Source organism: Acartia tonsa, chromosome 5 (assembly GCF_053477335.1).
Source record: "Acartia tonsa isolate MP-2025a chromosome 5, ASM5347733v1, whole genome shotgun sequence".
Lineage (NCBI taxonomy): Eukaryota > Metazoa > Arthropoda > Copepoda > Calanoida > Acartiidae > Acartia > Acartia tonsa.
This window is the reverse complement of record NC_137264.1, coordinates 37,092,040-37,104,928: the sequence shown is the minus strand read 5'-3', so window position 1 is coordinate 37,104,928 and position 12,889 is coordinate 37,092,040. Positions and strand designations below refer to the sequence as shown.

The 12,889-nt window shown below is 33.4% G+C and overlaps 1 protein-coding gene across 7 annotated transcripts in view; it reads left to right on the top strand.

The window, feature by feature from the left end:
• The window catches only part of Liprin-alpha (PTPRF interacting protein alpha), a 55,072-nt gene extending 42,420 nt beyond the window's left edge, over positions 1-12,652 (top strand). For 4 of the 7 annotated variants that reach the window (XM_080162432.1, XM_080162433.1, XM_080162429.1 and 1 more), the window contains 17 exons: positions 307-369; positions 693-905; positions 1,073-1,161; positions 1,335-1,382; positions 2,865-3,056; positions 6,046-6,109; positions 6,266-6,495; positions 7,122-7,172; positions 7,454-7,567; positions 7,828-7,957; positions 8,367-8,491; positions 8,949-9,047; positions 9,332-9,428; positions 9,885-9,944; positions 10,567-10,674; positions 11,231-11,327; positions 12,352-12,652. In XM_080162432.1, coding sequence (XP_080018558.1) covers positions 307-369; positions 693-905; positions 1,073-1,161; positions 1,335-1,382; positions 2,865-3,056; positions 6,046-6,109; positions 6,266-6,495; positions 7,122-7,172; positions 7,454-7,567; positions 7,828-7,957; positions 8,367-8,491; positions 8,949-9,047; positions 9,332-9,428; positions 9,885-9,944; positions 10,567-10,674; positions 11,231-11,320 — 1,773 coding nt within the window. In that variant the 3' untranslated portion in view covers positions 11,321-11,327; positions 12,352-12,652. The remainder of the gene's footprint in view (positions 1-306; positions 370-692; positions 906-1,072; positions 1,162-1,334; positions 1,383-2,864; positions 3,057-6,045; positions 6,110-6,265; positions 6,496-7,121; positions 7,173-7,453; positions 7,568-7,827; positions 7,958-8,366; positions 8,492-8,948; positions 9,048-9,331; positions 9,429-9,884; positions 9,945-10,566; positions 10,675-11,230; positions 11,328-12,351) is intronic. The other 3 variants (XM_080162434.1, XM_080162435.1, XM_080162430.1) reach the window with 2 other exon arrangements.
• Positions 12,653-12,889: the final 237 nt, after the last annotated feature.

The following is a 12,889-nucleotide window of genomic DNA, read 5'->3' as shown; positions in this document are numbered from 1 at the left end:
ACGTGATTTTCAGCTGTTGTTGGGGGCCAACATTTATTAGAATTGACGACCTTTTTATCTGCCCCCAAATATTATTTAGATTTATTTCGCTTGTTTTCTATACCTTATCCCCATGATAATTAACTTGGATCTTTACCAGGAATTTATATCAAAAAACGGGTATTAATCAAAGTAACGCCTGTAAGTAACTACTTCTGTTAACGTCATACATAAAAGTAACAATATATATAATTTTTACGTCTCTTATTTGTTAATTACTTATATAAAAGTATATTAAAAAACACATTAAATATATTTTTTTTTCAGGAAGAAAAGCAGTCAACAGAGCAGCGGGCAGAGGAGCTGGAATCCAGAGTTGGAAGTGTTCAGGTAAACCTTTTTTTCAGTATGGCTTCCAAATCGATTAATATCCGTTGGATAAGAACCGGTTCTAAGCCCTACTGAAAAATCATTTATCATGTCGTATTATAGACAATTTTCTATGAATAGTAGGATTATAAATCATTAGTTTTCCTATCCACGGAAAGCTGTCTGTGATACGATGCGATATTTGACTATTGACTGTACTTCTAGTAAAGGAGCGCTTTCTAAACTTGTAATTTGTGTAAAAATAATTCTGAACTTATATTGTAACAATTAAAATTGCATTTTTATATTAAATTTGTCTTTTGTAAAATTAATCATTATTTCAGGACATGCACTCCCTGCTACAAACACCTTCCTGGGGCGGCAACACACCCCTGCAGAACCACCTGGGTGTGCCACCCCAGCCCCCGCCTCGCTCCCGCCTTCAGCCCCACTACGACCCTCTGTCGTCGCCGCCCTTGTCGGGTCGGTCAACACCCAAAGCGCCCTCAATGTTACAGCCCCCAAGGAATGACCCCTACGCGCACAAATATCATACAGTAAGTTATTTATTAAAATTTAAAAAAGAAAGTATTAATGGATAATGTTTTTTTGAAATTCAAATTAAAAGCATGCTTTTAAAAGATAAATAAATATATTCTTCCCCTTTTTTTCACTAAATTCGAAGTCAAAAAACTTAAGTCATAACAAAAATCTTATTTATTAGATGCATCTCGCCACCCCTAGCCAAGAGTTTAACCGCGAGGAGGCGGAGAAACAGCGGCGGATGATGGAAGGATCACCGCCAACCCCCAGGTATAGAAGATTTTATGCAATTAGAAGTCATTTTTGCATTCGTTAACGCAAATTGGATATAGAATATGTAGAATGGATATAATTTTTGAATACCTGTTTAATTAATGTTTTGATAATACATAATATTTGCAAAAAAAATAGTTAAGTAGGTATTAATATTTATTCTTATTTAGATCTCTACGTCTTGCCCAATTATCTGCTAGTCAGGAAGAATTAAGGAGGTAAACCTTTTTTTTTATAATAGAAGAACTTTGTGAATTACCTATAAGTGTAGGAAAATGAACATACAAACCAGATTTGTTTTTGGATTTTTAGATTATAAAAATATAAGGGTGTATATTTTTCATAGTTAAAAATAAGCAGGGAATGTGATACAATGAAAATTTTCCCACAACCCTCTTCTCTTATTCCCCTCCCCCTTCTTACCCACTTCCCTTCAGCTGCATCAAAAAACAAGTTTTACGCCAACTATACGTCAACAAAAAATTTATTTTTCGGTAAGTTCAATTGGAATTAATTGGCTGAATCACAGCCCCTGAAAATAAGGAAATATTCAGTATTTTTTTGTAAAATTGGAGGAAATATAGAGAGGGGCGGGAGGTTTGAAAATATACACCCCTGAAACAATATTTATCTTGAAAAAGTGTAGTATGTTTATTTACCTATGACAGTATTACTAATATTGTATGATATAGAATTTTATTTAGTTTACTAATAATTATCATGCAACTTTACTTCTACTACAATTTATTTAGACATAACTATTCTAATGAGAAAAGTTGGGGGGTGATTATTGTAGAATTGTCGTAATCTTGGTATTCAGCCTACTTAAAAAATCAAATCTTGAAATTAACGCTCAGCTTGCTAGAAACAAGTTTTATGAGGTAAAAGTTTGATCAAGAAAGAATTCGATTTCATTGTGAAAAATTATACCTCAGTAAAAATGCTTTTTTTGCGGCTTAACAATATTTAGACACTTATTATGTTTGCTCTGAAAGTGCTTAGCTAGCACTGAAACCTCCTCTTATTATTTAGAATAATTTGAAAAGTTGATGGGTTCTTTTTATGTCTAACCTCTACGATAAAAATTCAAAATAATGAGGGGGGGGGGGGGGGGATCAATTTATTTCAATTGTGCCTAGTAAAATTTTATTTAAGAAGTTTAAAATACACAACCTTTTACCTTTCTGGGATGTGCCCCTAATATTCAGATTACGAGATTTCTACAACAGTCACTTCCTTTATTTAGAAATAATGATTATTATAGTTTATTAGGAAATCTATACTTACATACATAGTTTGATTATTATTTTTACCTATTTCTTTTCATATTCTTGTACTGTCAATTTTTATTAATACTAAAACTTTGTGTTTTGTTTTCTATTAAAAAATTAACAAATTTTTATTTAAAAAGTGGGAGATTTTGATGTATAAATGTGCACTAACGGGCAATTATCTGTATTTTTTTCTCTAAATGTAACTTTAAACACTTTTGGGGGGAAAACATTTATGTATTTATGGAATTTAGTAATCATTCTCATTCTCTCAACACCCACACCACCCTCAAAAAGATAAATATTCAATATTCTTTTTAAAAAATCTAATATTTTGGCACAAATTCCAAAATGGAACTGGGTTAGGTACCTACCTACTTTAGAAAAAAATAATTTACAAATTTTTGAAAATATTTCACTTGCTATCAGGAGTACCCCCGTGTATTCACCCGCGGGCACCATAACCCCGGTCTCTAGCTACTGCGGAGGCCAAGAAACGCCAACAATCCTATCGCCTGGTGGCGGCGGTGCCGAGGCTGGCTTCATGCCTGTCTCGCCGTCGCAGGACGGCGGTTTCCTGTCGGCTCGCTCCACCCCGGCTGTTATTAACGATCATATAAGGTGTGTTGAGCAACCAGTGAATCAAATAAATTGATTTTCCCACTTTCTGGTTACACCCTAAACCCTTTTGAATGAAAAGATATGACACATATCCTATCCTAAATAAGTTGATGCTATTTTCTTGTGTTCAAACTGTTGGATAATTTTCTAATATGTACCTGTAACAATTGAGAGGCTAATAAATATTTTGCCAATTGACTTATGATATGGGGGTATTTATGTACATGTACAAGGTTATTCATAAATGATTCCCTTTTCATAAATAAGGAAATCTTTTTTTGAAACATTACTGGTACAAATTAGAAAATCTAACGTAACCCACAAAGCACAAATACGCACCATTCCACCTTCAGCCAACATGAGTATGTTAAATTAATGCCTTTTTTTTCTACATGCACGCTTTCAATTTTAAAATTAAATTCACCTGTTTTAATCTAAGTCACAGTTTGGCCCTAAAGGAGACAGTCCATGAAAGAGATATAAATAGATTTTTATTCACTTGGCTGGGTGACCAAAATGACTATTTTCTTTCATGGAAACTCCCTTTTCCTAATTAAGATTCTTCCTTTTCCATTGACCGATTTGCATGATTAATGTTGTTTATGCAAGATTATTTGTTTTAAGACATGCTTGCCAAAAAAATAAGAACGGTTACGTCCAATAGTAGCAAAGATTTTTATATTTGAAAGAGAAGTTAGGGATTGGGGAGTAAGGGAAGGTCAAGGGAGAGAATAATGGATAATAAATTATCTGCACTTTTGATAATAAATGTTTGCAACTCACTATCATTACAGACAGACATAAGAACAGATATAAACACTTACAAAGTTGCTTTGCTACTTAAAACGAATTTATATTTAAGTTTTATAATCCCCTTGCACTTTTCATTTCTATTGCACCATTTTGTTACTGTAGGTATTGATTTATTATTTTTTAAGAAAATTGAATTTCAAATTAGACCTTATATTAAAAAAAAGAAGAAAAAAAGATTTTGATGTTGTTTTGTGAAGTAATTGTGCTTTTGTAACATGAAATTATTATTCCTTATTCCAACATTTTTTATTTTAGTTTTTTTAAATAAATTTTTTTTTGGGGAGGGGGTATTTTTTTGTAGGGGCGATTACTCTTGGGAGGGTGGTGGTATCCTCCCCAAAAATAGTTTTAAAAAACCTTCCCGGGACCTATGAGAAGCTACCCTGTTAAGGAGAACCAGATCGATTCAGCGGTTAGCGAGATCCTTCGGTAAAAACACACAGACAAACAGACATCCTGTTACTTTAGTATAAGGGAAAAAAAATCTTATTTCAGTTTAGGTACCTAAAAATTAAATTCAAGATATAACAATTTTAATATATCCATTCTTTAGTAGAACTTTTATATATTACTTTAAGCATGATCTCTTTATTTTTGCACCAATTTGATATTTCAAATCTTTTATTGGTTAATGTATTACATAAACCGAAGTTAGAATGGAGGGATGTGACAATGTCGCTTCAATTAATTTACTAAAACTATCCATTTTCACATAGATTAACCAGCTATAAAGGGCAGAATGTCTTTCATAGCAGGGAGGGAGGGAGGTGACATTGGACTGTAAATTTAATTACATAGGTACCCAAAATTTGTGGGAGATTCTTCCATCCTGAATTCCCGAAAAGAAATAAACTTAAGAAACACATTATAGAAGAAAAAAATATTTTAATCAATAACTTAATTAACAAAGGAAAAGTTGTAATTTAAAGTAAGTATTTGCTAACATAGTAATGATTTTGAATGCACCAAAAACGTTGTTCAGCACCTAATGTTGTGACCATAACTATGCTATTAAACATTGCACTGCTATATTATCATTATCAGGGACTTGGGGAAATACAATCAGAAAATAATCTTTTTATTTTCATAAAAACAAAAAATATGGTTTTTAAACTTACAAATACCTACCAAAAAAAGAACAAGAGAAAGGATGAAAAATATACTGGGTGCTTGGAGAGATTTTCTGTTTTTTTTACTATTATTTTTTTTTGGTTGCATATAATAGATTATTTTCTGATACTATTTCCCTATCTCCCTGATTATTCAATGTTGTTTTACTGCACTGCACTTCACACCCTGGAATAGAAACAGATACTCAGCCAATTTTATCAATTTTAATCATGTTATGTTTGAATGAATTATATTATAGAGGGTTGTGTTTTTAATACATTTGAAATCCTATTATTTAAAGGAGTATGATTTTTATGTCTGAAGGTTATTGACTTTTAAACTGAGATTCTTTTTTTATTAGGGAAGCCTCACATAGGTTAAGAGGTGGTTATAGTCTATTTTATTTTTAGGATTAAGCCTTGGGTTGGGTTTATGCCTTTTTTCTGCCAATTTCTTACTCCCTTTGAAAAAGAGCCCACAACCGCTATTCGAGTATGAATTATTTTAAAGAATATTTTAAAGCTGGAAATATACAGAAACATAACATGATTAAAATTGATGATCAATCTTTAGATATCTGTAACTATTCCAGTCTACACCAGGGATACAGAGATAGATCAATGAAAGATAAATAAACCTTTATCCAAATATATAATAGAAAGGAAAGAAATTTATCCTCCATTAACCTATCCATGTACCCCAATCTAACTTGCACTGCAAACTGGTTCTTAGGAACTACCTAAAATCAAGAACAGTTGACGATTAATTTGAAATTTCAGATAAAGAATTATTAACTTATATTAACCTATCAAACATATTTAATTTTTTACCCTTTTTACAACAAAAACTATAAGAAAAGTTTTAACAGGACAATTTAGTGAAATTAGAAGTATTTTCATTCTATATTCCAAATACCTATGTTTTAATATTTTATATCCATTTTTAACATTTACCCCATTCAATTTTTATTTCTTACTTTCAAGCCTAAAATCGTAGCGAGTCATTTGATGGAAAAAATGAAAAAAGTATTTGTTGAAAATAATATACATATAATTTCTAATTTTAGGGCAAGCGTGGAGGAAAGTTCTCATTCCACCCCTTCACCTCTCTCTTCTGCAGCTTCTAGTCAGGTCAGTCATTTAACACTAAGGCTAACAGGATAAAATATTGTAAAGTAGTATTTTTGAAATTTTTGACATCTCTTATCTCTTTCTACGATTATATATTAAGATTTACTATTGCTGTTAATTATTTTTGGTCAATTAAAGATATTTTTTGATATTCAGGATTCCTTACATATATCTCAAATTGCCGCTCAAGAGCGGGCGGCGGCCGCCGCTGCAGCAGCCGCCAAAAAGAAGGGCATTCGCTCATCCCTCGGCAGAATATTCGGCCGCAAGGAGAAGGGCCTAAAAGGTCGGCCGGGCGGATTTGTGACGGCTCCAATGAATGCTGGTGGAGTGCATTCTGTCTACTTGGCGGACTCAGAGATGGTGCAGTCGGACAGTATGGGCGGTAGGGGATTTTTTTTTCCCGGCTTTTTTTGAAATTCAAGTAGTGCCGTTGCAATTATTATGCCTTTTGGTGAAAAAACACTTGTGTAAAAATTTTAACCATTTTGAACAAGTATTATGCCCAGTAATTTCACTTTGAAATTTTGACGCCCCCCTTATGGGGGTCAAAAAATCATTGCATCAGAACTATGGCTTCATGGTGCTCCCTGAATAGGTCTTGAGGAGTAGAATCAGGAATTTTTGAAATTTTGAAAATATCTCGTTCCTAGACTGAGAAAAGTTCAAAAAACCCCTAAAAAACGCCATTTTTGAAAATTGGCCAATTTTTATAGGTTTTTTTAACTTTTCTCAGGCTAGGAACGAGATATTTTCAAAATTTCAAAAATTCCTGATTCTACTCCTCAAGACCTATTCAGGGAGCACCATGAAGCCATAGTTCTGATGCAATGATTTTTTGACCCCCATAAGGGGGGCGTCAAAATTTCAAAGTGAAATTACTGGGCATAATACTTGTCCAAAATGGTTAAAATTTTTACACAAGTGTTTTTTCACCAAAAGGCATAATAATTGCAACGGCACTACTTGAATTTCAAAAAAAGCCGGGAAAAAAAAATCCCCTAATGGGCGGCCTGGGAGGCCTTGCCGGCAAAGGGGACTTTGATCGGCGGAAAAAGAAAAAGTATGTTTAACTTTATTACTAGAATATCTACCTAGTTTAAGAGAGATTTTAAATTCTGTTATACTTGAAGAAAATGAGTTTAAATTTAGATCTATTTTTTTTTTGGTTTAAATATTATTTTAAAAAGAAACTTTAAAAATCAGTCGTGTGCTTTTTATCATGAACTATTTAGCCAACTCAAAATAAAATCTGTAAATCATCATTCAGACTGATATATGAACATCTTTCCACTAATATATAACAAATTTGTGTATAGCTCTTGGAGCACTTGACGTATTTAGGCATTTCAGGCATGAACTTCTGGAGGAGGCAATGAAAGCTGGGACACCCTTCGCCTTATGGAATGGTCCAACCATTGTGGCCTGGCTGGAACTATGGGTGGGCATGCCTGCATGGTAAGCAGCTTTATATATATAAACTAGCATTTGCTCCCTTGAAGGCCTTTATGGTTAATTTTTTTGTAGAGCTAAACTTTATTCAAAGATAGCTTAATGGGACCTCCACCCACCCAAAATTTAGTCGAAGAAAGGTGAGATAAAAATGGTGATTTTCTCGGGGGAAATGATCAATAGTAATAATGGTAACATGTAACTCTTGCGAAAATCCAAAACTAGGGTCGCTTTTTAAACAATGTTTTATATTTTATTCTGTGTAGGTATGTAGCCGCGTGTCGTGCCAATGTAAAGTCTGGAGCCATCATGTCAGCTCTTTCTGACACAGAAATTCAGAGAGAAATTGGCATCAGCAATCCTCTTCACAGACTCAAGCTTAGATTAGCTATTCAGGTACAGTTCATTTCGGGCTCGTTTGCTTCTTCCTTGTGCATACAAAACTAATTTTAAGGTTGTTTGCAGAAAACCCACTAATATTGTTTAGAGAAAATATAATGAATGTTGTATGTACTTTACCGTTTGTGTTTCATTATTATTGGAAGATAAGTGGGGGGATAGTGGAGGTTAATATAATTGAATAAAGTTTAGTGTAATTGTCCTACCTATCCAGGAAATGGCAAGCCTCACCTTCCCTAGTGCGCCAGTAACCAGCCGGTCATCTCTTTTATTATTTTTCTAAATATCTATCTATCTGTCTAAGGAATGGTAAGCCTGACCTTCCCTAGTGCGCCAGCAACCAGTCGGTCAACTTTGTTCTACTATCCATCTATTTAAACATTTATTCAACTATTAATCTATCTAGGAAATGGTAAGCCTGACCTCTCCAAGTGCGCCAGCAACTAGCCGGACAACCCTAGCCTACGGTGATATGAACCACGAGTGGATTGGCAATGATTGGCTTCCCTCACTTGGCCTTTCACAATATAGGTATGTAAATATTCAGTGATAGGTCAACAATTGTATTGTAGATCAAATAAATCTTAAAAATCTTTTAAATATAAAGTAGAACATTTTTATATTGTAAAATGTAGATTTTTTCTAAATTATACTTAGTAAGTTAATAATGAAGAAATAGTACCTACAAATTTTGAATTATTGACTGGCAGAAGAGTATAAGAAAAATTGATGATTATTTTTTTAAATTGCTGCTTTCGCCCCTAGGCTTATATAGCAAAGCCCTTATAGTGTACGGGTTGGAACCCCCAAACATTTATTTTGCTTGATTAAAGAATGATTTTTGGGGGGGGAGGAAGGGTGACATTATAAACCTATCTCTTGGAGGAGTGACACACCCCTCCGCCAAATAGACAAAAGGAATGAAAGATGTGACAATCATATTATTAAATCTTAATCTACTCTGTTTTATTATATTTATTTTTTTTAGGACGACATTTATGGAATGTTTAGTAGATGCGCGGATGTTAGACCATTTAACTAAAAAAGACCTTAGGGTGCAACTTAAACTTGTTGATAGTTTTCATAGGTAAAAATTAAACTTTTACCTACTAGTTTTAGTAGCGAAGCTACTCAATAACTCATTTTGCTTGTCTGCCTAAAGCCAGAAATTTGGCTTGCTCTTCTACTTCAAGGAGTAGATTGCTATTTTTGTAATGAATTTCACCGGTTTTACTCCTATAGCGTCTAGACCACAAGTGGAATTTTGAGATTAAGAAATGTGTATTTTTATAGATCTAGGAGAAAAAATTACTTATTACTACCTACTAACCTTACAAAAAAACTTTTTCTAACGATTTTTTTTTATTTTAGGACTAGTCTAATGTTTGGTATAAAATGTTTGAAGATGATAAATTTTGACCGAGACCAATTGACAGATCGCCGTAGACAGGCTGAATGTGATATTAAAGTAAGTATTAGAGTAGCAGTGCTTTCCTTGCAGTATAACTTTTGTGCTACAAGTTACAAATATATCCCCCTCCCCCCATATTTTTGAAATAAAATGAAAATAAGGGGATCGGGGATTTTTCTAATCCTACTAATGTCAGTTACTATTTTATGGCCCTATGTTTTTTTTTTTGTCTTTTATATTTACTGATAATTAAACATTCATATTTTTATGTAATCCTAGGTTATATTATGTTGTATTTTTGTAAAAATTAAACAAACCTAAACTTTAAAACATACAGATTTACATCGGGTTTGTTTTTGTCAGTCATAAGTTTTTCTATGTAAGTGAACTCTTAAACATTATGAGCATTCAACTTTTAAAAAGGAGGATGGTTATAAAAATTTGCATTCTAGGGGGCCAATCATAAAAAAAAATATTTTGTTATGTTTGTAATGAATTTAATACTTTTTCTAGGATGTATTAGTTTGGAGTAATGATAGAGTAATGAGATGGATCATGGGAATAGGTTTAAAGGTAATAAAAATAAAATCTTTATAGTTATTAATCCCCGAGCATCAGCTTGTTTACATTTAGTCGATAGGTTCAATTATAATTATGAATCGTATCATAAATAAAGACAATAAAATTATAGGTGCCTACCTGCTGGTGCTATGTCAGATCCATGAAACTGACATTAGTGGTAGGTTGACCCATTGACAGGCTCTACTTTTTATTCATTGCAAAACAAAAAATGCGCAATCAAAGGATTTGTCAGGCGGTTGTTTATACTTTTATCATCAACAAAGAATTAGATAATTCTTGAAAGCATCTTGCAAGACTTTTCAATTGCGGGTCTGCTAATAATGTAACACATACACTCATATAAAATACACTCAGCTGTGCGCGAAGCTTACCAATCTACGATTGGCCAAAGGACTCTCACTTCCAATCTCCGTTTGCATCTGAATCCTAACTTCTGAGAATCAGGGCTACATACATACACACGATTGTTAAAAATAAATATGTATTTTAAACTAAGCATACATTAAAAAGATAAAAAAAATTGCAAAAAGCAAAGGTACATAGTATAGAAAAATAGGCTACTCTTAGAGGAAATCCTCACACTTGCTGGTATTATAATCTTATATTTTTGTAGGACTATGCACCCGCATTAATAGAATCTGGTGTTCATGGTGCTCTCATAGCTTTGGACACATCCTTTACTTGGGAATCTATGGCTCTGGCCCTGCAAATTCCAACACAGGTATTGTCAATAAATCTTCCTAATTCTTTATAACTATAAACATTTCAATGTTCATCCTTCTGACCTTTATCATAAGTACGTCAATAAAATTAAAATGTTATCTTAATCCCCACTAAATCATATATTCTATAGTCTTTTCAAGACAAGAATTATTACTAGATTAATGGTTTACGTGATCGTTAAGATTCACTTATGATCCTTTGTTAATTCAACAGGGTTTTTTTATTCTACGCAAAGTTTATTTTTTCCACGTTGCAAAAAAAATATCATTTCCCCCCGCCCCCTTATTTTTCGTTTATATAAGCTTTTTTACCTAAGTAAAAAGCTTCTTAGAGCTGCAAATTATTAAACCATTGGGAAACCAGCTTTTCTTTCCCTCTCTCTGTCGAAAATTGTTTAAAATTGATGACAGATTCACCTTATTTTCTCATTCACAAACCCCCTTTCTCCCTTCCACCTCAGCATGGGATCCCGCGCAGAATATACACCCCTTTAGTTCCATAAGCTCAAAGATAACCCGAAATAAGACAAACTTAATTTATTAAATAAATTTTAGAACCAAGGTGCCCGGACAATTCTGGAGCGGGAGTACAACACCTTGCTACAGCTTGGCACAGAGAGGGACCCAGAGGCCACCCCCTCCTGACCATCAGGTATGCACCAGGGATTGAGGGGACATTGTACTGTTTATTTCACTAGTCCCAAAGGTCTTATAATAACGTTTTCCTATTGGTTGGCCTAACATCCTTTGAGACTTTTTTATTTTAAATGGTTTGTTCATTAAATTGAGTGTTCAAACGTTTCAACTACTAATTGTAGTCTACAGAAGGGGTAATTTGTGTCATACCATCGTTGGGGAATGGGATGTACATTAATTTATCGGCCATTGTCTTATCCCTTTAGTTCCTTGAGGATATACAACTAGAGTATAAAAATACAAAGTATAGATGGTCAATCCTATCATTGGACCAACAGTAACAAAGTGCAGAAACAAGACGACCTCATTATTGGTTAAAAAGTGGCATGAAAAGTAAATTTTTTATCATTTCATCCAGTTAAAATTTCTTAGAATAATAAAATGAGAAAAATTTTACTGAATATTATGAACAAAAGTTTTTGTCTGCTAGAATTTCCTTTTTAAGATAGGCAGACTTTTATGTTAGAATAAGCATCCAGGGTAATACATCTAATATAAAGGTAGGTATTATTTTCTTAGAAAATTTTTTTTCAATTTTGTACACTCCCCCCCCCCTTCCCCCCCCCCCCCCCCGACAGCGAACTATGAACTCTGGCCGTAGCGCTCGGCCCCCTTGCCTGCCTAGCCGAAGCGCTCGGCTCCCTAGCCTAAAACCTAACCTAAAATAGTTATTCGTCGGTAGTGGGTGGGGTATAAAATTGAAAAAAAAAATTTCTAAGAGGATAACGCCAATATAAATTTGATAAAGGTTGATCTTTAATCCCCTTTCATGAATGGAATCCTAACAGTTGGACATATATCCTTATATTACCCTCTTCTTAATAACTCTCTGGGAGGGATAGTATAATGAAAGTTGAACTAATCAACAACTCTTTCAACGTTTTAAGTTACTAAAGTCATATTTTTACAGTTAAGAATTAAATTTAAGATTATATCCTCGTCCATATCTATTGAAATCATTGCCATTTATGATTGTCTAGGAGACGAAGAACAGTTAGCAGACAACCAGCCGGAGCAACAATAGATATTTCAATCAACATCAACAGACAGACATCTGGGAAATTTATAGTAAAACAGGACAGAAAAAGATTTAGGAAATATACCCTATAGTCTGTTTTACTATTTGTTTTTCAGAAACTTTGTCCCTGGTCCTGTTTTAATTGTTGTTTTTATGAAAGGAAGGAGGACTATTGTAGATATCTTGTAATTTAAAAAAGAACATATAAAGCTGTAACAACCTTAAAAATTTCTAGGATTTGTTTATTTATTGCTCTTTACACAGTACACACATATTACGAGATATTTACAAGTCTTATCTCTTCTCTCTTTTTATTATTTATTACAAATTTGAAAAACCTATCTAGTCTTGTCAGAGCAATTATACTTTAAACCAATAAATTGGAAAAGGGAGGGGGCGAGTTATTGGAATTTTTTTTCGTAATTATTAAAATTAAGTTTCAAAATTGTGTAGGGTAAAAAAGGGGGGGGGGTACAATGTGGTGACTCGTGCCACGACAT